The sequence below is a fragment of the Martes martes genome (assembly GCF_963455335.1).
Source record: "Martes martes genome assembly, chromosome: 8".
NCBI lineage: Eukaryota > Metazoa > Chordata > Mammalia > Carnivora > Mustelidae > Martes > Martes martes.
This window is the reverse complement of record NC_137895.1, coordinates 127,023,329-127,047,723: the sequence shown is the minus strand read 5'-3', so window position 1 is coordinate 127,047,723 and position 24,395 is coordinate 127,023,329. Positions and strand designations below refer to the sequence as shown.

The 24,395-nt window shown below is 41.1% G+C and overlaps 1 protein-coding gene across 2 annotated transcripts in view; it reads left to right on the top strand.

Annotated features, from left to right (window-relative positions):
- Positions 1-1,631: 1,631 nt before the first annotated feature.
- The window catches only part of ARHGAP21 (Rho GTPase activating protein 21), a gene marked incomplete at its 5' end in the record, with an annotated part of 131,899 nt that continues 109,135 nt past the window's right edge, over positions 1,632-24,395 (top strand). For both annotated transcript variants that reach the window (XM_080810705.1, XM_080810704.1), the window contains one exon: positions 1,632-2,091. In XM_080810705.1, the coding sequence (XP_080666831.1) occupies positions 2,014-2,091 (78 nt within the window). The remainder of the gene's footprint in view (positions 2,092-24,395) is intronic.

Sequence of the window (24,395 nt, the reverse complement as noted above, 5' to 3'; positions counted from 1 at the left end):
GAGGCGAGGGGAGAGTCCGGCGGCCGCCGCCCCGCCCCACGCCCTCCCGCGGCGGCCGAGAGCCCGGGGCCGGCCGGGGCAGGTCGCGGCGGTGCCTGGGAGCGGCCGGCCGGGGGCGGCGGCCTCGGAGCGCGGCGGCGGGCAGCGCCGGATCGTCCTGCCGCTCGGTGCGGCTCGCGCCGGGCGTGCGGGGCGCGCTGCCTGGGGCCGGGCAGCCCCGAGCGGATCCACTCGCCCCGCTTTCTCCGGTGCGTGTCTGTTTTACTTTCCGCCTTAGCCGAGAGGGCGCAGCGCCCGCGGGCGGGTGGAGAGCCCGGCTCGCCGCGGGCTCCCTCCCTTCCCGCCACCTCAGGCCACCCCGCCCGGCGCTGGCGCGGGGTCGGAGGGAGCCTGCGGCGGGCGTCCGGCGGGGGCGGAGGGGCCGCGCCCGCGTGTGCGGAGCGAGGGAGGGCCGGAGGAAGGAGGGAAGGGCACAAAGGCCGGCGGCGGGCGCCGGGGTCCGGCCGGCCGGCCGTGGAGGAGGGGCGCCTCCCGTCCGCTCATGAATATTAACCGAGCCTGCGGCCTAGCGCGTCCCGGCCGGGCCCCGCGCCCGGCCCGCGTCCCCGCTCCTGCTCGCCGCCGCGCCTCGGAAGCTGGGCCCGGCGCGCTGGGAAGGGTAAGCCCCTCGTTTTTTGTCCCCCCCCCCCCCCCGCCCCGGGTCTCCCGACACCTTTTTCAAAAGTGCATATTTGGGCCGCCCTTCCCGGGAGATCGAGATCACCGACCCGCCTCTGGAAGGGGCGGAGGAAATAGTGGTAGGTGGGTGGTGGGGTTTTTTTTTTTTTTTTCGTTGCTTTTTTTTTCTCTCTCTCTCTTTCCTAGGTGTCCCCAGGGAAAGGGAAAGAAATAGTGTGTCGACTGGTAGTTTGGGGAGCAGCAAGTAAATAAAAGTTGCCTGGGCTGCGGCTTCATTTCTGTCGCTCCGGAATAATGCCCCGGAGAGGGAGCTGCGCCCGGGTCCCACCCGCGGCCGCGCACACCTCCCCGCCCAGCCCTGCCGCCGGCCAAGCAAAACAGCCGCCTCCTCGGGGGCAGCCTCGGGGCGCAGGGGCAGGGGTGCGGGCGCCCAGACTCACCCGGCCCGCCAGCGAACGCCGGCGAGCTGGGCTGCCCGCCTCCGGGGCTGACTTTTTGTTTTTATTGGGGGGGGGGGTGTAGGGAAGCGAGCAGGGTTTTTGAAAAAGTATTCCATTTTAATCTCGTGGGGAGAAAACTTCCGTTAAGTGTTCGGATCTGGGTGATGCCCAAGAGCCTGTACACTGTCTCTTCTGCCCAGAAAATACATTAATTAAAATGCACTTGAAGAGGGAATTTTTTTTCCTGAAGGCTGCACACCAACCAGGCGTGTTTGTCGCAACCACCGTGCAGTTCTGATGTTTCTCATTCCCCCCCGCCCCGATTTATAGTTTTTTCCTTTTTTCTTTCTGTTTTATCTGGGAAGATTATTTCCTTTTTCCTGCGGGAGGTTCATCAGCAGGGACCGAATAATCTCTCCGCGTGTTGGAACCGCGAACTTGGTGTAGACTTGTGGCAAGGCTAAGGTCAGCGTCTGGAGAAAGTTCATGCCCTTTAACTATTCCCTGTTCTAGGAGAGATCTCTTTGGGGAGCTGACGCTCGAGCCTTCGCGACCCACTCAGATTCCTCTTGGTCTCCGAGTAGCGCTAGGAGGAGGAGGGGGACCGCTTTCTGCAGTTGGCCTCGTTAGCTGCCAAGAGGACCCGTCTTCTTTGTTTTTGAAGTCTCGAGAAATGGACCAAGACGGTGAAGTCAGTTGAAGTCCGAAGAAATCATCAGGGCGTTTTGAAGGGGCTTCATAAAAACGTTCCATTCCCAGGCACATTACCTGTTTCACCAGCCCTGCACCTCCTCGGAGCCTGGTGTGGAATTCTTCCCTTTTTGGTGTGTGGTGGCATTCCGCCCCCCAATGTGGACTCCAAAGGGTTGGTCCCTTCTATGTCATTTGAAATGAAATGATGGCCACACGTCGGACTGGTCTACCGGAGGGAGATGGTGACAAGCTCACGGCCTGCGGGTCCCCCACCTGTGAGGTAAGCGCAGGGGCAGCATCTCGGGCCACTGTCTACACTGTCTACAAGGTGTCCTGCGGAAAGAGAGTGGGGGGACAGCGGGGGTCAGCAGCCAGGGGCCTCAGGAGAGGCTTTGGGGCCTTTGGGCTGATTTGTGGGAGTGTCCCAGCTTGACCCTAGGGTGGTGCAGTCTTGCCCGTTTTTGCTTCCAGGAACTTAAGTGATTTCTTCTGCAAGAAGGGTTTCTTCACTTCGAAATGCCCCATCTTGCCCCATCACCTCCTAGTAGGGAATTCTCCCATTTCAGGTGACTGGGAATCCTGCAAGTGTCTCTGTTTTCCTTCAGTTCCCATCCGCCAGTGGTTCCCCAGTTGGGCCGGTTAGGAGATGCCTTTGTGCGTTTTGTGGGTATGTAGCCAAAACTGGCTCTCCGAGGTGGAGAGAGGGCAGCTGGTATGCTTGTTGTAACGGGACCTCAGTCTCACTTTGGCTTTGGTGGGTATTCTGGCTTGCTGTTGGTCTGGATCTCTGCTCTGGGTAGAAAAATAGGTCTTTTCCCGTGGACAGTTGAAGCACAGCCTTGAAAAACAGATTCATAGAGTCTGTAGAGTTGTAATTCCAAGTCCCTGAAGAATCTCCTGACATTCCTGTTCTTTTATTTATGCACTTCCTTTCACTGCTTAGAAGTTCTGTGAGCTGCCCTTGGGGTGTCAGGTGCCTTGCTTTGCCTTTGGACCATCATCTTTGGGAGGGCTCTGAAGATTATATGCCAGGCTTCCTGAAATTTTTTCAGCAGGCAGGATAGAAATCAGAAAATCCATTGATTTATGACACCCTTATGCCCTGTTACCTCATATTCTTTCATCTCTCTCTCTTTCTATATATATATATTTTTCTTTATGTTATATTTCATTCTCTAATGACTACATGGTGTTTAATTGGTTTTTGGTGGTTTCTGTAATTTGCTTGCTAAATGTACTGAATATTGTTACCCTTTAAACTTTAAAGTCTATATTGAGCCGTGTATATTTTTATTGACAGATTGAATAGATTATAGTAACTTCCTCCAAAGAGGCTTTACTCTCACTCTTTCTTTTGTACCTTGTAAGTGTTAAATTTTCACTTCATGCCCATCGAAACAAGGTCTAGTTATTGAGTGTGTGAGTTTTGGCGTTTTAATAAAAATGAGTCAAGTGAAATTTTTGTTTTTAAAGCATGCAGAGAAACTTGATTCATGTAGCTCACTTTGTACTGGATTAGGAAGTTTTGTGCAGAAAATACAGCGAGGTGGGTACAATGTGCCATTACTCTACAACTCCTTAGCACTAGACATTTACAGTTAGAATCAGTGTTTTACTTTTTGACACCTGTAAACACCTGCTTGCAGGTAAAAACGTGATTAAGTGTAACACCACAATCCTCTGATCATGGTAAACCATAATAACTCCTTTTGGAAGGCCTACCTGCAACTTGGTGATTGCTTAATGTGTATTGTAGTTACATAATAATATGTGCTGTGGTCCCAAAGCCTCATTTGTCATTGTCTTGTGAATACTTTAATGAGCATGCTATTTGCATTATATTTGCAAAAACTAATGTTATTTGATTTTTTTGGGGGGGTCATTGAAGGGGTGTCCCCAAACCAAGAATTTATAATAGATACATTTTGTCCTTGGCTAGAAAGCAGTGTTTCCAGTTGCAAACTTGGCTTATGTTAACACTGACAGTTATGTATTTTTTTTAAGGGCTGTGAAATTTGTTTTCATTTGGCTGTTACTGCTGCTATAGATGTGTTATGTGTAGTTTGGGAACCAAGAAAACATTATATTGCCTGTAGTTTGCTCATTTAAAGATTATACACAGAACTTGAACTTGATATTAACGTATCATATTGTTTGACTTTTTAAAGAATAGGTAGGTATTTTTTGCTTGTGGGAATAGGAATAAAGGGGCTTAAATGCTTTCAGACAGCATTTTAAAATCTCAGCTTAAGGAGTTGCCTGTTTCATTGTTGTGTATTTAACTCTCATTGATACTTCTGATGCACTTTAAATCTTGTGAATATTTTCTTAGTAATAAACGTAGAGTCACTATTGGAATACTTTGGGTTGATACATATTTAAGTCTTTGAACACGGCACTTGATCTCTGTGTTTAATTTTATTAGAAGTATTACATTCTAGAGTCGTATACTGTCATTCTTTAAAAACTTTTAGAAACCAATAGCTCTGATCCTAAATATGTGTTTGAATAGTAAATTTACATGTGTTTTTTGTAACAAAGACATGAGCACGTATGTCTTTTTTTTTTTTTAAAGATTTTATTTATTTATTTGACAGATAGATCGCAAGTAGGCAGAGAGGCAGGCAGAGAGAGAGGAGAAAGCAGGCTCCCTGCTGAGCAGAGAGCCCAATGCGGGGCTAGATCCCAGGGCCCCGGGATCATGACCTGAGCTGAAGGCAGAGGCTTTAATCCACTGAGCCACCCAGGCGCCCCGAGCATGTATGTCTTAATATTAATGTTGCTAATCAGCAAAAAGGCTTAACTGTGCATGACAGAAGAAATTGGTATAGTAAATTAATAGGAATCTCTGATTCATGACTTACCTAGTTAGTTAATTCCACCTTTTCTAAATAAGGGCTACTGTTCTGTTGAAGAACATTCAGAAACTTCTTGTTCGTCTTCTGTATTAGTCTAATTGTGTTGGTACATGAATAAATATAAGCATCTCTCCCCAAGGATATATTGGAAGGTTAAAAACCAAACAAGTAACAAATAGTCCTCTTCAAATAATGAATTGTGACAGTTCAGTAGAATATATCTTAGGATTGTGCAGTAAGAATGGCACAATTCTGTTTCATGCAGAGCTATAGACTTTGCATGTCTGCAAATAATCTTTCACTCACTCTGAGCCAGTGCGTGCGTTTTGGTGTGTGCCTGTGTACAGTCTGGTCTGTGAAGTGTTCCGATATCTCACAGAATCACTTAATTTAGACCCTGAATCCTTGTTGATGTGATCACCCCTTTCATATCCTATAGAGCTCATCCTTCCGGGATCAACTTGCCTCTTTTTTTTTTTTTTAAACCAGAGGTGAAAACTTAGTCTTCAGCTTTATAGACCACGTTATTTTTCCTATTTCTTTGTTTGTTTGTTTTAAGATTTTTAAAATGTATTTGACAGAGAGAGCACACGAGAAGGGGGAGCAGCAGAGGGGGCAGGAGAAACAGACTCCCCGCTGAGCAAGGAGCCCTACACGGGGCTGATCCCAGGACCCTGGGATCATGACCCGAGCCGAAGGCAGATGCTTAACCGACTGAGCCACCCAGGCGCCCCCATTTTTCCTATTTCTGATATTTATTTTACTCTTTACCTGTAGACCATAGTATTGCCCGGTAACAGAATTTTTAGCACTTTCATTGTCTGTTGTTAAAACAAACATATTTACTGATGCCAATCAGTATTATTTATTAATTATTTCATTTTTTGTCTTGCTTCTTCATCTAGACCAAGATTATCCTAGGATTAAATGTATTATAGCTGATGAAAGATAATCGTCGGTTGATCTTGGAATAGTGTAAATAACACAGCAAGGTATTTTTCAGTGGATGAACTATGAGAATTCATACTTTTGCTCCTCTTTCTGAAATACTGTGCACTTTGCTTTTATCCCAGACTCCCTTGTTCCTTCTCAGGCGCTCTCCTGCTCCCTCTCTTTCCCTCTCTGTCTCCCTGGGGTTCTTCTTCCTCTCTGCCCCTTTCCCGCTGGCTTTACCTAGAGCCAAGCTTTTTGCCATTCCTCTGGGCTCTTCTCTTTCTCACTCCCTGGGTTTCACTTGACGCTCTCCCATGGCTTCATCTGCATGCTGGGGCTCCAAATTTACAGCTCAATCCCAGGTTTTATAGTTGATCTCCAGACGTATGTAGCCTTTTGCCTATTTTACCAGTTTTTTTGTTTTTTTGTTTTTGATCCCCCACAGGCCGTTCACACTTAACAAATTCTACTCCGACCAGCAACCTTCCCCTCTTGCTTCTTTGAGTGAGTAGCACCGCTGTCTCCTTATCTGTCCCAGTCACAAACCAGGTTATCATCCTTGACCCTTCTCTCTCCTCATTCCTCCTATCCAAAGTCCTGTGGTGTCCGCATTCCACATCCCGCCACCACTACTCGAGTTCAGTGCTGAGCTGCTGGCCAGGCTTCCTAACAACTTTCCCAGGTGCCCAGCCTTGAGCCTTGTCACCTGCCAGTGCTCTGCCCATGCCGTAGTGACAGTGCTCCTCCTGAAATCGAAGGCTGATTGTGACGTTCTCCTGTGTAAAAACACTTTTCTGGCTTCCCGATGCCTTTGGAATAAAGTTCAAACTCCCAAGAAGTCTGCAGAGCCAGTAACTAATCCGGCCCGCCCTTCTCCTACGCGTCCTATACTGCCCGGCTGTCCCTTGCATAGGCTTCTCCACTTCTGGACCTTGCAGATGCTGTTTTCTGCCCCCCTTCCTTCCAGCTGCCCCTCCTCAACACCCCTCCCCTCCATGCCTGATTTTCCTCACCATTCTGGTCTCTTCTTCAACATCACTTCCTCAGGAAGGCCTTTCCTGGCCCTCCAGGACTGGATTACTTGCCCCCACAGTGCTCTCCCCAGACACCCTGTACCTTATCAGGAATAGTGCTAGCAAGTTTGCTTAGTAATCCGTATTCTCCCCCTGGCCTGCAGCCCCCATAAGAACAGGCACCGTGCTTGCTTCTCCTGTGTCTGTCTCATAGTAGGTGCTCAGTAAATAGTGTTGAATTAGTGAGTGAATATGTAGGAAGGGCTTTAATTTTTATTCGCCGTTCACTTAGATTCGGTACCCTGTACCTTCTTGGTTATCTCCCTGACTCCTTGATCCCTCCTTCTCACTTCTCAGTCCCTGGATTTCCTCAACTTTCTGGCCTGCTAAATCTTCGTATATGTCAGAGTTTGACCCTCTTTTCTCTCTGTGCTCACTTTCATGACTTTAAACATCAAGTGTATACTGATAATTCATATTTACACCTATGTATTTGTGTGTGTGCTTGTGCGTGTGAGTGTACGTGTGTGTGTGTGTGTGTGTGTGTGTGTGTGTGTGTTGTCTCCACCTGTGTGGTCTGTATATCCCTTGAATCCACCTGTCCACTCAGTCTGCACTGGAATAGTAATGAGGCATATGGAAAACCGAACTCCTGATTCTCTACAACTACTGCTGCGCACTTTCCCAGTTTCCTCCTCCTCCCAAGCATGAGCACTCCCTTCCACCTTCCAGGTCGGGCTTCTCAGAGTGATCTTTGATCTCTCTCCTGCATACCATGCAAATCTGGTCGACTGTCTGCTTGACTGTCTTTCAACTGCTTGCCAACCTGGAGCCTGTTCTCCACACAGTGACCAGAGCGGACCTTCTGCAAATCAGAGCACTCCTTTGCTCACATTCCTCTGATGGCTTCTCATTTCCCTCGGGGTTCAAAGCCAAAGTTCTTACTTGCCCTGCAAAGCCCTGGACTATTCACTCTCCCACCACCTCCCTGATCTCACCTCCTGCTGCTCTCACTGCCCTTGCTCTGTATGGGCCATTCTGGACTCTTGTGCACACACTGGGCATGGCATTCCCCAGAACCTTCCCGCCACTAGCTGTCCCCTTCACTTGGAGCACTCTCCTCCCTCAGGGGTCCACCGGGCTCACTTCCTCGTCTCCTCTCGGTTTTGCCTTGAGGTCACCTGAGTGAGGCCTTTGCTGACCATTGAGTTTATTGAATGCCTCTCCCCTACTCCAGGGCACAAACTGCCCTCTTTCCTTGCTATGGTTTTCTCCCCTGTCACTTACTCTCCATGTGACATGCTTATCTATCTGATCTTGCTTATTTGTTCAGGCAGATCATATATCTAAAATGTAAGTGTTAAGTGCAGTTCGTTTTGTTCAATGGTATTTTCTGTGCCTAGAAGAATGTCTAGCCCATTTTTTTTTTTTTTTTAAGATTTTATTTATTTATTTGACAGACAGAGATCACAAATAGGCAGAGAGGCAGGCAGAGAGAGAGGAGGAAGCAGGCTCCCTGCCGAGCAGAGAGCCCGATGCGGGACTCGATCCCAGGACCCTGGGATCATGACCTGAGCGGAAGGCAGAGGCTTTAACCCACGGAGCCACCCAGGCGCCCCTGTCTAGCCCATTATTGGCAACAAATATTTTTTCCAGTGAGTGAATGAATGAGTGAATCAAAACTGAGAAAAATTCCAAAATGTTATTGAGTTTGTATATGTGTACATATACATACTTAATTTGTGTATGTATGTATACATACAGTACTTAATTTAGATTGTACAGAAGTGTTTAGGGTATGAGTATTTTGTCTTCTAGACCTCCATTTCCATGAGGACTGTTGTTCACATCTTTGGTGCGTTTTTTCTTTGCATCTTTCCTCCCTTTGGGAAGCTGGTTACCAAGTAACAGTAACGCAGACAGTGTGTAGCACACGTGTATGAAATAATTTGCAGTAAGAGGTGAGATAATGGTAATTAACACACCAGTGGATGGGGAATCAGGCTGGTGGGGAAACTATAAAAAGATAACATGCCTGTATTGGTAAAAAAATTTTTTTCTTGAAATGAATGGCTTGCATATTAATGTTCTTTATTAAGTATTTTTTAATATCATAAGCATTTCATTGCAAGTTAAAAATGATCACGACATTGATTCTGACAAAATGTTAGCAGTTGTTAATTCTAGATGATGAGGGGGGATTATGCTATTGTTGTATTTTTCTCTTTTTTGCTTAATTCCAAAACTGATAAAAAGACACCATTTGTAGATTTTTAAAAATAGACAATATGTCACTAGTCTTGTGGAAATCTGGTTTCTAGAAAACCTACACTGCTTAAAATAATACTTAAGTACTTTATGAAAAGGATACACACTACTCAAAACAATACTGGAATATTTTTTTTTTCAAAGTATGTGTTTTTATTCAGGGCAGGCCTAGGATTCATTCTAGGCTCGTTGTACCACCCCATAATAGAACACTATTATTTAACTTTAAACATGTGTTCCTTTGTATACCTGAGTCTGTATGTCAGAATACCATTGCATGGCAAAAGCTTTATGCTGCAGGTTGGGATTAAAGGTAGAACGTGCCAGAAATCAGAAGAGCAGCCGTAGTGGCAGCAAGCATGAAGGGACATTTTGGCAGAAGTCCATGTTTGAATGAATTGAGTGGGACCCTATCACTAGACACAGGCCATCAACAAATGAGGACCCCGGCTGCAGAAGATTTCTCCATACATTGTCAGTGTTCCTTAGCGTTCATTTCTTCCAAGATAAACATTTTGCGAAGTCCTTATTCCTTGGTTCCAGAATCTCTGATCCTTTCTTCCTTTCTTTAGTTTCTACCAGGCCAAATAATTCTAGTGCAAAAGTGATATTCCATTTCTTTTGTTCTTTGCTCTGTGAAGGGGCCTGTCATCTTATGATAGTTAACAATATGGTGATTTCAGCGTGAGCAGCGCGAGTGTGGGTAGAGACGCACAGATGCGCCTCTTGAATGCAGCTACTTTCTGTTACAGAAAGACCATATGGGAGGCCCTTGTTTTTCTTTCTGGTTGATGTGATTAGATTAGGAAACCCAAAGGTTATTGGATTTAAAGATTGTCCTATAATTTATCTAATTTTAATTGACCATAAAGAATTAAATATGTTAAATCTTAGGAGTCTTCTATATGTTCTGTTGGTTTGGAGTAGGAAGACATCTTCATGTAAATCTTCATTTTGGATTGCTTCCACCAGAATAGTTTTTTAGCTGAAGCTTCATATTCTTAAAAAAAAAAAAAAAGTATTGTGCAAATAGTTTATTTCACAATAAAATCTGGAAGCTGGCCTTTTGTACTTCTAAAATAATCTGTGACTGGGCGCCTGGGTGGCTCAGTCATTAAGCGTCTGCCTTCGGCTCAGGTCATGATCCCAGGGTCCTGAGACTGAGCCCCATATAGGGCTCCCTGCTCCACGGAAAGCCTGCTTCTCCCTCTCCCACTCCCCCTGCTTGTGTTCCCTCTCTCTCTGTGTCTCTCTCTGTCAAATAATAAATAAAATCTTAAAAAAAAAATCTGAGACAAATGGATATACTGTACTTTGCTTTAAGAAACTAAATGTGATGGAAATTGTTTTTGTAAGTCCTCTTTTTTCTAGTTATCTATTCATATGCAAGGGATCCCATGGTGTAGATTCGTGAATAGGAGAACAGATTGAGAACCCAAATTTGGTATTTCTGAATGCTCACCTACCTTTGGGAAAGTTTGTAGGCAGACCAGAGCAAACTATTATTATCAAAAAAGGGCAAGTTGGAGAGTATATTTACTTTTCCTCAGTCACACTGGCTGCTCTTGAGTCTTCTGTTTGATCCTGAGTGTGTTTTTGATGCAGAATTGGTTTCTTCTTGCCTTTTCCCCTTGTTGCGCACCCCCATTCTGGCTGCGCATCTGGCGGTCATGAGGAGTGCTGCGTGCGCAAGCCTGCTTCCCATCCCACAACTTCCCTTTCCTTCTTCAAGTGAGGACAGAGTCTCTTGACTTAACACTCTTGTTCACTGCATTCACCTTTAATATATCTTGACAGAACTTCTTAAGGAAATCAAGATGTTCTTTTTTCTTAGAATGTGGAGAGTATCCTTAAATATCAGTAGATAGAAAACTGGATTTATGATTACATTTCTCCTGCATATGTCTTAGCTACTATGATCTTGGGGATTAATAGGCATGATTTTTTTTTTTAAAACCTCAAGATATTTAGGCATCTTTAATCCCCACAAGTTTGCTAATAAGTAAAGATTCTGTATTTTAAAAAACTTATGTTAGGTTGATCAATGAGTCCTACTTTTTCCTCTGGTTCTGCATATTGGCTTCTGGAAATGTATCTACCTAGTGAATGTGAAGGGAGGGAAATGCTCTGGACACCCAGTTTAAATCGAGCATTTATTGTAATGCTTTTAGGAAGCGTTTTCAATTTACTTTTTTTTGTTGTTGTTTAATAATATATTATAGACACCCTTCTCTGCCCACAGGAAGATATATACAATTGACTTTGAACAGCACAGATTCAAACTATGTGGGTCTACTTATATGCAGATATTTTTCGACAAAAACAAGACAATACTGTAAATGTATTTTCTTTTCCTTATGATTTTGTTAAGAACATTTTCTTTTCTCTAGCTAACTTTACTGTAAGGATATACTATGTAGTACATATAATATACAAAATATGTTTTATTTTTTTAAAGATTTTGCTTATTTATTTGACAGAGAGAGAGACAGCAAGAGAGAGAGCACAAGCAGGGGGAGTGGGAGAGGGAGAAGCTGGCTTCCCGCCAAGCAGGGAACCCGATGTGGGACTCAGTGCCAGGACCCTGGGCCCATGACCTGAGCCAAAGGCAGACGCTTAACGACTGAGCCACCCAGGTGCCCCTACAAAGTATGTTTTAACTGACTGTTTCTGTTATCAGTAAGGCTTCCAGTCAACAGTAAGTTTTGGGGAGTCAAGAGTTATCCACAGATTTTCAACTATGTGGGGGTCAGCACCCCTCTGTACATGTGGGTCTCTCTATGTAGATTGATAGTGGATAGATAGATAAAAAGACATATACCTACTTAGACACACACACATACATATATCTTACCAATTTTGTAAACGGAGGGAAAGAAACTTACAAAGCACTGTACAAAGGTATTTTTTAAGGATTGTAATATGGGAAAGAGGTAAGATTTATTTTGTATGGCTATGAAGAGCAGAGCTAGGATCAGTGGATAGATGGATGAGCCCATTCATTCAGCTCAGTCTTCAGAAGAAATAATTTTTTAATAGAAGGTAACTGAGATTGAATGTATTCTTTGCAGATAGGGTGACCTTCACTTGGGGAATAACAGACAGAATTCCTGAGTTGGTAGGAATTTAAGTCAGGCGAATCTGGGTGATCATTAGACTCACTTGGACAACTTATTCTTCTTTCCACCATTAAGCTAATGAATTAGAATCCCTGGAAGTGAGGCTGAAAAACCTTAACTTTTAAAAAGATCCCCTGGTGACCTTCCAAGTTTGGGAAACACAGGACGCAGAGACATTCATAGCTCCTTCCAAAGTCTGAATACTTATGATGGCCTGATTTTGGAATTTTTTCCGACCAAATTGAAATCAGTGTAAAGAAAACATGTAAAAATATGGAGAGAAAATTTAAAAATTGACTAAGCAAGTGAAAATTTCAAGATTAAAATTGTAATTATTTTCTTATATTTGTAATCATATATATTTCTACATGTCATTAGTATTCCTAAGTAATATTCTTTTTGGATAAAATAAACTTCATGTTAAAGAGCACTTTAAAATTCAACAGTGAAGGGCGTCTGGGTGGCTCAGTAGGTTAAAGCCTCTGCCTTCAGCTCAGGTCATGATCCCAGGGTCCTGGGATCAAGCCCCGCGTTGCATTGGGCTCTTTTCTCGGCGGGGAGCCTGCTTCCCCCTCTCTCTCTGCCTGCCTCTCTGCTTACTTGTGATCTCTCTCTGTCAAATAAATAAATAAAATGTTTAAAAAAAAAATTCAACAGTGATACATATCACACATTTTTGTGTGTGTGTTATACTTCAATCAAAAGTTAACATTTTAAAAGTGATAAGCTCTGACTCTGGTCATATTGAAGCTATCGTTCCCTTTTAGGTGTGTTATAAAAATAATTTGTTTAGTGTCATTTACGGAAGGGTATAATAATTTCTCTTGTGCATCTTATCATCAATTGTATTAAGTCTATCAAGAATAGGAAAAGTTACAGTGGAATAAAACATACATACTTACTCTCTCCATATGTGCTCTTTCATATTTATCGTTCATATATATCTGTGGTGCTCCTTATTTAACTATGCGTCATGAAGGGTTTTGCAGAAGATATTCTAACATAAGTAATAATAAACTAATCATCAACAGAATTCTCTCCACATACTCTTCCTCGTTTAACACCAGCAGCTCTTCTGTCTGTCGGTTGAATCAGTCTTGTCTTTCAATCTCGTGGAATGTGAGATGCACCGGATAACACAATGCAGATACAATGTAAGCTAATTACAGAGTCCAGTTGCCATTCTGCAAAAGAAGCAGGATTTCTTGAAGTCACTGAAAGTGATGTTGGAGAAGGAGCAAAGTCACTGACAAGATAAGGACGATCTGGCAGAGCGAGACCAGTAAGCAAATGAAGAAGGCATAACCGAGGTTGATAGGCATCTCGGAAGAGGATGATTTGAATTCAAAGGATTAAGAGAAGCCTTTGAGAAAACTGATACCCTTGAATGTGAGGGCATATATGCTATGTATTTCTTGTCTTCTAGGAAGTGATGTTTAGTTTAGAACCCCATGCTTGAATCTCTGTGTGCCAAGAGACACTCAAAAGCAGGCATGAATATATCAATAGAAGAAAGAATGGCAGTGGTGAATGGATTTCTCTTTTGCTTTTTTTCCTAGGCAGAGACACTGCCTCTGAGAGTTAATAGGAAATCCCAGCTTCCCTAGTTGACTTAGATATAAAACTGTTGAAACCCAAGTCCAACATTGCTTCTTCAAAGGTCCTTCTGTTATAGTAGTTGTTAGATACCCACATATTTTAGAGTTCTGAATATTGTCCATGCTTTGGTTTTTTAAAAAAAGGTATGATTGAGGGGCACCTGGGTGGCTCAGTGGATTAAGCCTCTGCCTTCAGCTCAGATCATGATCCCAGGGTCCTGGGATCCAGCCCTGCATCTGGCTCTCTGCTCAGCGGTGAGTCTGCTTCCCCCTCTCTCTGCCTACTTGTGATCTCTCTCTCTCTGTCAAATAAATAACTAAAATCTTTTTAAAAAAAAAAAAGTATGATATGTAAAAAGCTTACATATTTAATGTGTACAACTCAGTGAGTTTGGGGATAAGTATACCCCATGAAACCATTCCCTCCATGAAGGCCACAATTGTTATTGCTGTTTGTGTGTGTGTGTGTGTGTGTGTGTGTTAAGAATTCTTAAAATAAGATCTATCCTCTGAGCAAATTTTAAGTATGCAATATAGGATTGTTAGCTATAAGCACTAAGCTCTATAGTAGGTCTCCAGAATCTTGCATAAGTGAAACTTTGTACCCTTTGACAGTCACCTCTCCATTTCCCCTACTCTGTAGCCCCTCACAATGTACTCTCTTCTGTGAGTCTATTTCAGATTCCGCATATAAGTGAGATCATATAGTATTTATCTACTTTTCCATGACTCACTTATTTCACTTAGCATAATATCCTCCAGGTTCGTTCATGTTGTCACAAATGGCAGGATTTCCTCATTTTTAGGTCTGAATAATATTATCTTCCAGATCTTGATTTCAGTTCTTTTGGATAAGTACCCAGAAGTGGGATTGCGGGATCATATGATAGTTCTATTTTTAATTTTTTGAGGAGCCCCCGTATAATGACCGTACCAATTTACATTCTCACCGGCGGTGTGCCAGGTTCTCTTTTTTCCACATTTTCACTAACACTTACCATTTGCTTTTTTTTTTTTCTTTTTTTGCAGAAATAGCCATTCTAACAGGATGAGGTAGTATCTTACTGCGGTTTTGGTTTGCATTTTCTTGATGATTAGTGAGGTTCAAAACCCTTTACAAGTACTTATTGGCTATTTGTATGTCTTTGTAGAAATGTGTGCTCAGGTCCTTTGCCCATTTTTAAATTGATACACTTTTTTGTTTTGTTTTGTTTAGCTGCCTTCATTTCTGACTCTCATTAGTTTTGGTTACCTAAAGAACCAACGATGCCTCAACAAAATGTGCAGTTGGTTCAAAATTATACTGGTGGGCACACTATAGACTTGGTGGGAGAGACTAGGTACGCCTGAAGTCTTCCTTGGGGTGATATGAGCCAAACTAGAATCCCTAGTTGGAGATACTGACAGAACTTCATATCGTAATCATAGTTTATGGTTACTAGAACTGCATCTGCTTGAGATAATACAGATTGTCTTCAGTTTAGGTGAGGAATTTGGAAGAAGAATCATTTTTCCCTATTTATCCTTAACTTCTGTCATCATTCTTGGCTGTCTTTTTATTTGGTCATAATCTTGTATCTAACTCTTACTTTGAACTGGTTACTGAAACATTGTGTTTGGATCAGGTGGGATCTCTAGGAAAAAGGTAGGCAGATATTTAAGGCTCTGAAATTTTCATATATATTCAGGATGCATAAGGATAGCAAAAACATAGCTTAGAAAGTGAATACTACTTGATTTTGCCAAACTGTGGTGAAATGTTTAGCATATTCTTGACAGTATGTCTTTTCTAGTTGGCTTTGAATTGATAGCAGACCAGAGAGCGACTTAATGTCGGTCTCTGAAAAGGATTTCAAACATTAGAAATCAGTTTGTGTGATTAAGAGGGAAAACCTAAAATGCCGGTATCAGGAATAAAAAAAGGGGCATCATTCAGAGCCTGCAGACATTAAAAAGATAAAAGGGGACTATTATGAACAACCTTATGTCTGTGAATTTGACAATTTGGATGAAATGAGCAGATTCTGTGTAGGGATTCTGTACCCATTCAGACTTGTTTGTGTACATGGGGGGAGTGGGTCCCCAAACCAAGCTGTTCTCCAACACCAGCCGGGTATCCAACAATTCAACTCAGTTCTGACACTGGCTACCTGGAGACAACACCATAGCATCAGATTCCACAGATGAAGGGCTCAGTCCTGTAGGGCTGCCTCTTCACCCTTTAGCCACCAATTGCAAATCCAGCTTTGTTGCCTGACCCACCAGCTGTAGATCGGAGGTTCCAACCACCCCCTCCTTGGGTCCAGTTAGTTTGGTAGAGTGACTCACAGAACTCAGAGAAACATATTACTGACTAGATCACTTCTTTATCATTAAAGAATATAACTCAGGAGCAACCAGGTGGGAGAGATGCATGGGGCAGGGTATGGGGAAATGTGTAGAGCTTCCATGCCCTCTCCAGGCACTGCGCTCTCCCCAGATCATCTTGGGTTCAGCAACCTGGAAGCTTGTGAACCCTATCCTTTTGGATTTTTATGGAGGCTCCATTACATGTGCATAATTGATTACACGATTAGCCATTGGCGAATGATTTGGACTCCAGCCCTTTTCTCCTCCCCTGAGGTCAGAGGGGTGGGATTGAAAATTCCAAGTCTTTAATCACAGGTTTGGTTCTCTTGGCAACCAGCCTCCCTCCCATCCTTAGGTGCAATCCAAAAGTCACCTCATTAACACAACAAAAGACACCTTTGTTACTCTTACCACTTAGGAAATTCCAAGGGTTTTAGGAGCTCTGTGCCTGCAATGGGGATGAAGACCAAATATGTATTTCTTACTGTAAATCACAGTATTACACCTTGAGAGATACAAATTACCAAAACGGCCACAGGAGAAATAAAAAAGTCTGATTAGGGCCATATACGTTAAGGAAATTGAATTTGTAATTAAAAACCGCCCCACAAAGAAGACTCCAGATCTGGATGGCTGCATTGGCATATTCTATAACGGGTTTGTGGAAGAAATCATACCAATTCCATACAAACTCAAAAAACGAGGTGGAGGGAGCACTTATCATCTCCTTTTTATGAGGCCAGTGTAAGCCTGGTAATTACTAGGCAAGAGCATTATAAGGAAAGGAATTTAGACCATTAACCCACAGGGTTGTAGATACAAAAATTCTTAAGAAAATGTTAGCAAGTTAAATCTGTCAATATATGAAAAGGATAATAATGTCATGATTAAGTTGGAGTTATCGCAAAAACAAAAGATTGTCATTTTAATATATTAATAATTAACATTTAATAGTTTAACAAGCTACAATAAAGGAGAAAATTCATATGCTCATCCTCTCAGAAGATGCAGAAAACGCATTTGATAAAATATAAGACTCTTTCATCATCATAAAATCTCTCAGAAAACTGGAACTATAAATAAATTTATCCAATTTGATGAGGGAGTTCCGTGAAGAATATTGAATACTTTACTACTAAGGTCAGGAACAGGGTAGGATGTCTGTTCTCAATACCTCTCTGTTCAACAGTATTATCGAGTCTCACTTAGTGCAATACATCATGAAAAAGAAATAAAAGGAAGGAAGGAAAAAGGGAAGGAAGAAGCAAAACTCTTTATTTGCAGACAATTGATTGTGCACATAGAACATTGTAAGAGATCTACCAGAAATACTTCCCAGAACTAGTAGATTTTTCAAGGTCATAAGATACAAGGATACAAGGCTACTGTTCAAAAGTCAGTGTATTTCTATATATTAAACAACTGAGAAATGAAATAAAAATAGTAGCCTTATTATTTTAATGTCCTGAAGACAATGTAAATAAATGGAGAGACATACTATGTTTATTAGATTGGAAGACTCAGTATTATTAAGATGTGACTTAGCCACAAATTGCTGTAAAAATTCAACTCAATTCCAGCAAGGTTTAGCAGATTTTTTATTAGAAATAGACAAGCTAATTCTAAAATTTATTTGGAAAGGCAAAGGACACAGAGTAACCGAAACAGTTTTGAAAAAGATTAGTTTTATGTTATTTATATTACTATTTTATAAATACTTACTCAAAACTGCAAAAATCAAGACAGTATAGAATTGGTTTAATGATAGATATGTATAAAAATGGAAGGCAGTGGAGAGTTGGGAGACCCATGTAAACATGATCATCTGAATTCAGTGGGGTGATTTTTGAATGGTGTGCAAACAAGTAGATATTCATATGGACAAAAATGAACCTTTATCTTTACCTTACATCACACAGAAAAGTTAACCCCAATTAGATCACTGACGTACATGTAAAAGCTAAGGCAGTAAAACTTCTAGTCAGGAACAATATATATATGACTTTGGGGGTAAACAGAGAGTTCTGGGACAGGACACAAAAAGCACTAACCAGAAAAAACAAAACAATAAATTGGATTTCATCAAAATTAAAACTCGTGCTCTTTGAAAAACACCATTAAGAAAATGAAAAGTAAAGCCACAGATGGGGAGAAATATTTTTAAAAGATGTATCTGATTGAGGACCTGCTTCCAGACAACACAGTTTTTAAAATGGGCAAAAGTTGAACTACGTAAAAGAAGATACATGAATTGTGTATCAGTGCATGAAAAGATGTTCAATAGCATGAGCTATTGAAAAAAATGCAAATTAAAACTATAGTGAGCTACCACTGTATTCCCACTAGAATAGCTAAAATTAAGAAGATTAAAAATACAAAGGGTTATTGGGTTATGTGGGGCAACTGAACCTCAAACATTGCTGAGAGGGATGTAAAGTGACATAGACACTTAGCACAATATTTTGGCAGTTTTCAGAAGTAAAGCACACATGTATCATGTGGCCCACTCCTAGGTATTTACTCAAGGGGATTAAAAACAATGTCCACAAAAGACTTGTACATGAAGGTTCATAACAGCTTTATTCATAGTATTCCCAAATTTGAAACCACCCCAAATCCATCAACACAAATTATGGTATATCCTTGTAATGGAATACTATTCAGAAATTTAAAAAGAACGTACTGTTGATATGCTCAGCACCACGAATAAATCTCAAAATGCTAAGAGAAAAGAAGCCAGAGTTGGAAGAGTACATGGTTCTACTTTCCATAAAAATTTTGGAGCTGAGTAGACTAATCTACAGTGAGAGCAGATCAGTGGTTGCCTGGAGCTGGGAGGGCTTTGGCTGAAGGAAGCATTAAGGGAGTTGGGGAGATGAAAGTGTTCTTGATGGTATGGTGGCTGTGGTTCTGAATTCACTGAACTAAACATTTTAAAGGAGTGGCCTGAATTCACTGAACTATACATTTTAAAGGAGTGGACTTTCTTGTGTATACATGAAACGTCATTAAAATTTATTTGAAAGAACCAATTTGATGACACCACATTTTGGTAAGGGCGTAGAGCGGCAGCTGGACCTCCGATACATTCCTGATGGGAGTGTAAAATGGTACAATATTTTAAAAAACGTTTTGGCATTTTCTTAAAAAGTTCACCATATACCTACTTCATGATCTAGCATTTTCATTCCTACATAATTACCCCTAAGGGAAGTAAAACACATGTTCACACAAAAGACTTGCTCAGGAATGTTCATAACAGCCTTATTCATGATGGCTCCAAACCAGAAACAACTCAATGTCTATTAATAGGAAAACAGATTTTCACATATTCCTACTGTGGAATACTTTTTGGCAATGAAAAGCAGAAGACTGTGTGTACCTGCAGCAATATGGGTGAATGTCAGTATCAGTATAATAAGTAGCAAGATGGATGAATATTGCCCGTTGGGGGTAAAGGAGGAGACTTCCAGAATGACTAGGAAACTTCGTAGGGGTAATGGAAATGATCTGTCTTTTGAGGTTGGGGTGAATTACTTAGATACAGGCATGTGTAACATATCCTGAACTGTATACTTAAGAGCTGTGCTTTAGGGGCACCTGGGTGGCTCAGAGGGTTAAGCCTCTGCCTTCAGCTCAGGTCATGATCTCAGGGTCCTGGGATCAAGCCCCACATCGGGCTCTCTGCTCAGCAGGGAGCCTGCTTCCCCCTCTCTCTCTGCCTGCCACTCTGCCTACTTGTGATCTCTGTCGAATAAATAAACAAAATCTTAAAAAAAAAAAATTTAAAAAAAATTTAAAAAAAGAGCTGTGCTTTATAAGTGTTAAATATTGTGTGTATTTATGCTTCAATTAAAATATTTGGAAAATAACAATTACTAATACAAAACACTGCTGACTTGAGTAGCCCATATACTAAATTGGAACAACACAGAGAAGATTAGCATGGCCCCTGCTCAAAGATGACACATATTTGTGAAGTGATCCATATTTTTTTAAAGGGGAAAAAAATACAATGAGAAGTTAATAGACAAAACTAAAGGGGTGCCTGGGTGGCTCAGTGGGTTAAGCCTCTGCCTTCGGCTCGGGTCATGAACTCAGGGTCCTGGGATCGAGCCCCACATTGGGTTCCCTGCTCAGTGGGGAGCTTGCTTCCTCCCCTCTCTCTCCCTGCCTACTTGTGATCTCTGTCTGTCAAATAAATAAATAAAATCTTAAAAAAAAATTGACAAAACTAAAAATAATGGCTAAGACATTAAACACCTTGCTCACTACTGGAATATTAGTTCTGTCTTCTCTGACTCTCAAATTCTTCAACCATATATATATATATATATATATATACACACACACACACACACACACACACACACATACATACATATATATATTTAAAGATTTTATTTATTTATTTGAGAGAGAGAGCACACAAGCAGAGGGCAGGGGCAGAGGGAGGGGGGAAACTGACTCTGGCTGAGCAGAGCTCCCATTCCGGGCTTGATCCCAGTATCCAGGGATCATGACCTGAGCCAAAGGCAAACACTTAACCAACTGAGCCACCCATGTGCCCCCTCCCACTCTATTTTTTAGAAAGAAGGAATTCAAGATACTTTTAGTTTCTGTGATTTCTAAGATCTAATTTCAAAGCTCTTTTCGAGAACAGTCAGGGAGAGAGTTGCTGTACCTTTCAGAAAGTTGACTTCTTAAAGTTCTAATATCATATCATGTTGGATCATATCTTTGGACTTCTCTTACCCTCCTAAGTAGTTTGGCAAAATTCTTAAGTTGTGTTTCTCAATAGAGAAAAGTTTTAATTTGTTTTCCTTCATTGTAGGTAACTCTGAAAACTTACAAATAATTGAATATGAAAAATAATTGAAAAATTACATTTCCTATAGATTTTAAGTTACAAAACGTTGATACATCTTGGGTTTAATGAGACTGCAATACAAATATTAGGCAATTTAATTTTATCTAAACCTTTGATTTCTTTTGGAAGCCTACCTAATAAGTAAACTTCTCTGAATACAGTTTGTTAAAAAAAAAAAAGGTAGTTGATTCATTTGCTTATGAAGGTACTATACTTAATTACTATAGTATTAGATTTTTGTGTAGGTAAAAGCCCATGTTGTAACATTTCCCTTAGCTATGACAAATAATTATATTTTTTATTGGTTCAGAAATTCGTGATTAACTTTTTTTTATTGTGGTAAAATACACATAAGATAAAACTTACCATTTTAACCATTTTTAATGTGCAATTAAGTGTACTAAGTACATTCACAGTATTGTGTAATGATCATCACTGTCTGTTTCCAGAACATTTTCATCATTCCAAATAGAAACATTTTACTCAATGAGTTATAACTTCCTCCCCATCCCCCTAACCCCTAGTAGTCTCTATTCTACTTTTTTTTTTTTAAGATTTTATTTATTTATTTGAGAGAGAAACACACAGCGAGAGAGGGAACACAAGAAGGGGGAGTGGGAGAGGGAGAAGCAGGCCTCCTGCTGAGCAGGGAATGGGACTCGGGGCTCCATCCCAGAGCCCCGGGATCGTGACCTGAGCTGAAGGCAGACGCTTAACGACTGAGCCACCCAGGCACCCCTTATTCTACTTTTCTTTTTTAAAAGATTTTATTTATTTATTTGGCAGAGAGAGATCACAAGTAGGCAGAGTGTCAGGCAGAGAGAGAGAGAGGGAAGCAGGCTCCCTGCCGAGCAGAGAGCCCGATGCGGGACTCGATCCCAGGACCCTGAGATCAAGACCGAGCGGAAGGCAGCAGCTCAACCCACTGAGCCACCCAGGCGCCCCCTTATTCTACTTTTCATATGCATTTGCCTGTACTAGATAACTGGTATAAGTGGAATCATACAATAATTGCCCTATTTGCCTGGCCTGTTTCACTTAGCGTGAAGTTTTCAAGGTTCACCTGTTATAGAATGTATCAGAACTCTATTCCTTTTTATGGCTGAGTAATATTCTTTTGTATGTATGTACTATAGTTTCTTACCCATTCATCTGTTGATGTACACTTGGGTTGTTTTCGCCTTGACTAAAGGGAATAATGCTGCTAGAAATATTGTGTCTAAGTTTCTGTTTGAGTTCCCATTTTTAACCCTTTCAATTATATGCTCAGACGTGGAATTGCTGGATCATACGGTAATTCTATGTTTAATATTTTGGGGAACCGCCCAACTGTTTTCCACAGGGGCTTACTATTTTCTATGCCTACTAGCAGTGTATGAGCACTTCAGTTTCTCTACATCCTCACCAGTATTTCTTATTTTCCATTTAAAAATCAGTTTTTAAAAATTACAGCCAGCTGGTGTATGAGTGAAGTATTACCTCGTTGTGGTTTTCGGTTTGCATTTCCATAATGACTGATGATGAACATCTTTTCATGTGCTTGTTGGCCATTTCTCTTGTTTACAAAATGTCTTTTCTAGGCCTTTGCCCATCTTTAAATTGTTTTTTTTTTGTTGTTGTTAATTTGTAGGCATTCTTTATATATTCTGGATATCAGCCCTTTATCAGATACATGATTTACAAGTATTTTCTCCCCTTTTGCGTGTTTTCTTTGCACTTCCTTGATAATGTCCTTTACTGCATAAACTTTTAAGTTTTATGAAACCCAGTTTTTCTTTCTCTTTTGCTGCCTGTGCTTTTGACATCAGAAGTAAGAAATGGTTGCCAAATCCAAGGTTATGAAGATTTTTCCACAGTGTAATGAAGAGTTTTATAGTCTTAGTTCTTAAATGTAGATCTTTGATTCATTTTGGGCCAGCTCTTCTATATAGTATATGGTAAGGTCTGATTTCATTCTTGTGGGTATCTGGTTTTCTCAGCACCATTTGTTTGAAAAACTATCCTTTCCCCATTGATTGGTCCTGGCATTTGAAAATCAATTGACCACATATGTGAGAATTTATTTCTGGGCTCCCTCATCTATTCTGTTGGTCCACAGGTCTTGTACTATACCATAGGGTGCCAGTAGCACACTGTTTTGATTACTGTAGTTTTGTAGTAAGTTTTGAAAGTGGGGAGTGTGAGTCTTCAACTTTGTTACTGTTGTTTTGTCGTCGTTGTTTTCTTTTTTTTTTTTTTAACATTACTCAGTGCTCATCATGAAAAGTGTACTCTTCAATCTCCATCATTTTTAAAAATTAATTAATTGATTAATTAATTAAAGAGAGAGAGAGAGTGAGCACAGATGAGGGGAAGAGCAGAGGGAGAGAGAATCCAAAGCAGATTGCACTGAGCGTGGACCTTGCCAAGGGGCTTGATTCCATGACCACAAGGTCATGACCTGAGCTGAAACTAAGAGTCAGTTGCTTAACCAACTGAGCCACCCAGGTATCCATAGTTTTGCTTTTATTTCTCTTGAGACTTTTCTAGAAAAACTTTGTTATGGCCAATGTCAGGGAAATTACTACCTGTGCTCCCTTGAAGGATTTTTATGGTTTCAGGTCTCACATTTAGGTCTTTAATTCATTTTGAGTTTATTTCTGTGTGTGGTTTAAGAAAGTGGTTCAGTTTCACTCTTTCGAGGGTAGCTGTCCAGTTTTCCCAGCACCATTTGTTGAAGAGACTTTTCCCATTGCATGTTTTTTACGGTGGTGGTTTTGCTTTTTTCCAGATAATATTAACAGGCAAGGTCAGGAAAGAGTGAATTTGTTTCTATTAGATTAACTGTGAATATTTCTAGAAGACTTTGTTTGCCAGGGGGTCTCAGACCTAATTGGATTTTTTGGTTTTAGAGCAAAAATATAGACCATCAGAATAGATTCCTAATAGCTGGAAATAAAATAGTAATTAAGACAAGTACAAAAAAAAATTAAAAAAAAAAAGAGTAATTAAGTCTGTGCGGAGGGTGATATGATTGTTAAAGAGCCATATAGTTTATACTTGTTTTTGCCTAAAAATATGTAAATCAGAGAAAAAATTAATTTGTAGCCCTTTGCTTTCTAGCATGCAATATTTATTTGTCTCCAGTTTTGAGTGTCAGTCTTTTAATATTCTTTATTCCTGTTGCACTTTAGATATTTATACTGTTGACTTTTACTAGCCTTTTAGTTAATCTTAATATCCTTTTGGTAAGTGCTCGGCTGTAATGTTTGTTTCCCGGAAACATACAGTGAGATAAGTCAATTTTAGATAACTTTCCAGAGAACACTGAACCCTTATTAAGTACCTTAAGTACCTTAAAATTTCTGTGTACCTCATTTAATCCTGACAGCCACTCTGTATCAGAGAGTAAAAAGAAATGTTTTTCCGAAGAAAAAGTTCACTTAAACCTGAATGACTGTGACAGGATTTAGAGTACATACACTTCTTCCACATAATGTCTTACTGTCCGACCTGGAAAATTGACTCAAAGCAGATGGCACATCCATTGTCCCTTAAATATTTGTGAAGTCTGAAGTGTTTTCATGTCTGCTCATG